Source organism: Rhagoletis zephyria, unplaced genomic scaffold (genome assembly GCF_001687245.7).
Source record: "Rhagoletis zephyria isolate East Lansing unplaced genomic scaffold, Rhagoletis_zephyria_1.1 Rzeph_scaffold_19760, whole genome shotgun sequence".
Taxonomy (NCBI): domain Eukaryota; kingdom Metazoa; phylum Arthropoda; class Insecta; order Diptera; family Tephritidae; genus Rhagoletis; species Rhagoletis zephyria.
The window spans coordinates 5,010-8,938 of NW_016176820.1; the positions used below are offsets into that span (position 1 = coordinate 5,010).

General features: G+C 41.8%; 1 protein-coding gene across 1 annotated transcript; it reads right to left on the reverse strand.

The window, feature by feature from the left end:
* Positions 1 to 325: 325 nt before the first annotated feature.
* LOC108380607 (aminopeptidase N-like) lies at positions 326 to 3,921 on the reverse strand (the record flags this gene model as incomplete). Its single annotated transcript, XM_017636997.1, has 7 exons — positions 326 to 705; positions 787 to 995; positions 1,117 to 2,144; positions 2,217 to 2,455; positions 2,563 to 3,037; positions 3,186 to 3,341; positions 3,419 to 3,921. Coding segments are annotated over 7 exons (2,835 nt in total), but the record flags the coding sequence as incomplete, so codon positions are not given.
* Positions 3,922 to 3,929: the final 8 nt, after the last annotated feature.

A 3,929-nucleotide genomic window follows, 5' to 3' on the forward strand; every position in this document is an offset into this window, starting at 1 on the left:
CCGAAAACTCGGATATTTCAATAACCGAGGACGCTAATTTACTCCAAGTTAATAGTTTACAACAATGTCTTAACAATAAATAAGACTGCTATAGACTTTTAGGAATTGGGCGTGGCATTGCCCACTTTATGACTACAAGGTGTATCTCGGTAACCAATTTGTAGAGTTCTGCCAAACTTATTTCATTAAGTCTAAGTCAGCATATTATCGAAAACGTTTTAAAACGGGGGAAAACCCCTCTGCTTATCATGCAAAAGTAGTTTAGAGAAAGTTGAAACGATATTTGATACCTGCGCCGGGTATATAAAGTTCGGTTTCGCCCAAACTTATACTTCTTTACTTGTTTTAATTTTATTATGTACACAAAAATCAATACTTTCTATTTACAATTCGTATCAATGTATCTTACTTAAATATCTTATAGCGTAATGCATTCATTGTATTTGGTTGAAATTCATAAATTCGTGTTTCGATCGCTTCTTACAAAAAGCGCGACAGCGTCAAAAGGACTGCCATTAATGCAGACATGAGAGATGCACTGAGTGCGGCACTGCCATTTGAGCGATAAGTTTTCACAAAGCTTATTACCTTTCCGCCATTCTTATCTATCCAGTCAAAGTTCACTTTTATGTTGGCATTGACTGCTTCTTCCAGGTTCGTTTGAACTTTTTCGCTGTTCTTAACTTTGTCCACAAGCGCAAGGAGCTGAAAATGTAAAATTATTATTAAAATACATACGTCAAATCTTATCGCTAATTTTTTCAGATTTTCACTGCAGCGACTTACCTGCTCTTGTTGGGTTGCATTATTCACATAACTGCCCATGCTCACAATATCTCTGCTAAGCGGATTACTAGAGCCTGTACTGTTAGATAGGTTAGAGTATGCATCCCAATTACTGCCAAGAAAATCAATAGAGACCAATAGCCCCAATGGGCTGCGAGAATAGGCTGCACGCAATATGCTGGTGCGTTCTGAACTGGTCAACGAGTTGCCTAAATTAATGGAACTACTTNTTACTGCCAAGAAAATCAATAGAGACCAATAGCCCCAATGGGCTGCGAGAGTAGGCTGCACGCAATATGCTGGTGCGTTCTGAACTGGTCAACGAGTTGCCTAAATTAATGGAACTACTCACAAACGACTGCAATTGCGCTTCGTTTTGCGAACAACCCAATGCACTTAACAGTCTGGTACGGTGGGTGGTGTCGCTCGAACTGAGCAAATCATTGAAGAAGTAGGTATATTCGCTATTGCTAGCTTGACGTAGACCATTGCAGTAAGCTTGCGATCTGAGATTAGGCTCAATGTCAACACCGTTATTTATGTGCGATTTCAACTTGTCATTGGCATCGGTGAGACAGTTCTCAACTCCCACTAAGCAAGCGAGATTTATTACAGTATTTCGTGTGAATTTGCGAAGAAATTGTTCGCCGGCTGGTTCATTGACGCCCAGTTTTTCATAAATATTACTTACGAGCGAGCCAACGAACGCCTTGAACTCGCTGTAATCGGCATTACCGCTCAGATATGAATTATATGTGGTTAAGACGGAGGCTGCAACTGTCCACGGGGCATATTGATCCTCACCAGGCAAGTAAGTAAACAATCTCAAGAGAATACTTATTGCCAATCGATCGTTATTGACGAATCTGTAAGCGTCGTACATAAGCTGAGCGCGATTACGGTGATGTACTTTATGGGGTTGCTCTACCAAGCCATCAGCAATTAAATGCCAGTTTTGTTCATCGTAGTTAATGCGATAGTAACCTGTGGATTGTTTATTCAAAATCAACCAATCATCAGCGGCAACTTCTTGGTCGGTGATAGAGATTTGCCTGGTATTGAGGAGGTAATGAGAAGCAGTTGTATTACGGAAGTCTGACTTGGAACGGGCAACATAGTTGAATGGCACGTAGTATGTTTTGTCCGAAGTAATGTTTACATCATCATTGTAAGCAGTTTGGGTGATCGTGAACGTGTTGGAGCTGTAATTTCGTGTTACTGTGAGTAGTGGATAGCCAGATTGCTGTGACCATGTGGGGAACATAACGTCTATGCGCGCGGGAATGCTGAGTTGGTGTTCATCAACAGCACTCTGCAGTGCTGCAAAAAGCTCCCATTCCTCGGCAGAGTCGAATGCGCTGCATGGAGAATGCATGGGTGGTTTGAGTAAGATTTAAGCGAACTTAGCACTACTATATATGAAAACTTACTTCTGAGTTAGATATTTGTTCAAACCGGAACGAAATACTGAATCGCCCAAAGCATGCTGCCACATGAAAAGCACCGAGGAAGGTTTGGCATAAGAAGAGGTACCGTACCGAGCTGAAATCTCGCTGGGTGTTTGCGCATAATGGGTCATGGGCACCACGGTACCTCTACCGTCATTAATAAGTGCCGATTGGTAGTCGCTAGTATGCATTATTTGATAGACGTCCCACTCGGGATTAACCTAAATATGTTAGAGTATTAGAGAGGAGATAATAAACGACATAGTGACATACATTATCTGTTTTGATTATCTGATTGTGTTGCTTTGATTATCAAAAAAAAACTCACCTCATTTACGCCATGGTATGAGAAGAGTGTCGCGAAACCCTCTTTGAGCCACAGATATGTCCACCACCTGACTGCTACATGATTGCCAAACCATTGGTGTGTGAATTCGTGTGCGATGATATTGGCGATGGAGTTCTGTGAGCTTGACGTCGATGAACTTTTGTTGTAAAGTAGGTACGCTTCACCATAAGTGACCAAACCCCAATTTTCCATAGCGCCACCCTTACCAGGTATTGCCACTTGCACCATTCTCGGCAGCGCAAAAGGCACATCGTAGTACTCGGCCAAGCGCTGTAAGATCAATATACCCGAGAGTAGACCGAATTCATGATTGTCAATAGTTCCTGGCTTCGAATAGAGCCGGTGTGGCAGTGAATGCAACACACCTTCAGACCATTCATAGTCGGACACATGGAAGGCGATCAAATATGTGGAGACAGGTACGTTTGTCCTATTGAAGACCGTTACACCAGTCCTGCAAGGAGAAACCATTTTTAGGTAACACATTTTTATATTACACTAAATTTAAAGTTGTATGCTTACGAGCTGGCGGTCTCGTTTACNAGAAACCATTTTTAGGTAACACATTTTTATATTACACTAAATTTAAAGTTTATGCTTACGAGCTGGCGGTTTCGTTTATCGGCATATTGGATATTGCACTATACGAGGGATCGTGTTTGATGGTTATTGTGAAGGTTGCGCGTTTGGCTGGTTCATCGTAACAGGGAAATGCGTGGCGGGCATTTGTGGACTCGAATTGTGTTGTTGCCATATAACTGTAAGTAACAAATTATTTTTAGCAATTAGACCAATATATGTATGTGATTTCATTATGCATTTCTTATTGTCTTACTGCACTTGATTGAGTTCGTCAGTGTAGGAAAGTCGATGAAATCCTCCAGTGTCGGTTCGCAATTGGCCATTATACGCAATAGTCAAAGTCCAGTTGGTATCTTTGTTAAAGCTGAGACTTTCGTTTACTGGCGTTAAGCTAATGAATTCCCTTTCGGATTCGTATGACCAACTCAGTTCATACTCAGCTGCATTTGCTTGGCTTGCATTTTTAATGGTGGCCAGGAAGCCTTCAAGTTGACGCGCATGTACTACAATGGTTCTTGTGTCCTCGGTAGCCGTTATCAGAATTTGAACTTTGCCGGTAAAATCTCTTGTACCGTTATGCACATTCGTTGTCAATTCGATGTCGTAATGTATGGGCTCGGTGTTGTTTGGCAAGCGGTAATTGCCATCAGCACGCACGCTATAATCAATTCCTGATTCTTTTTCAACGATACGATCGCTTGAACTTTCAATGTCCTGCGGCGGTAGATGAGCTACTGATGCCTCTGAGGTCTCTAATACAGAAG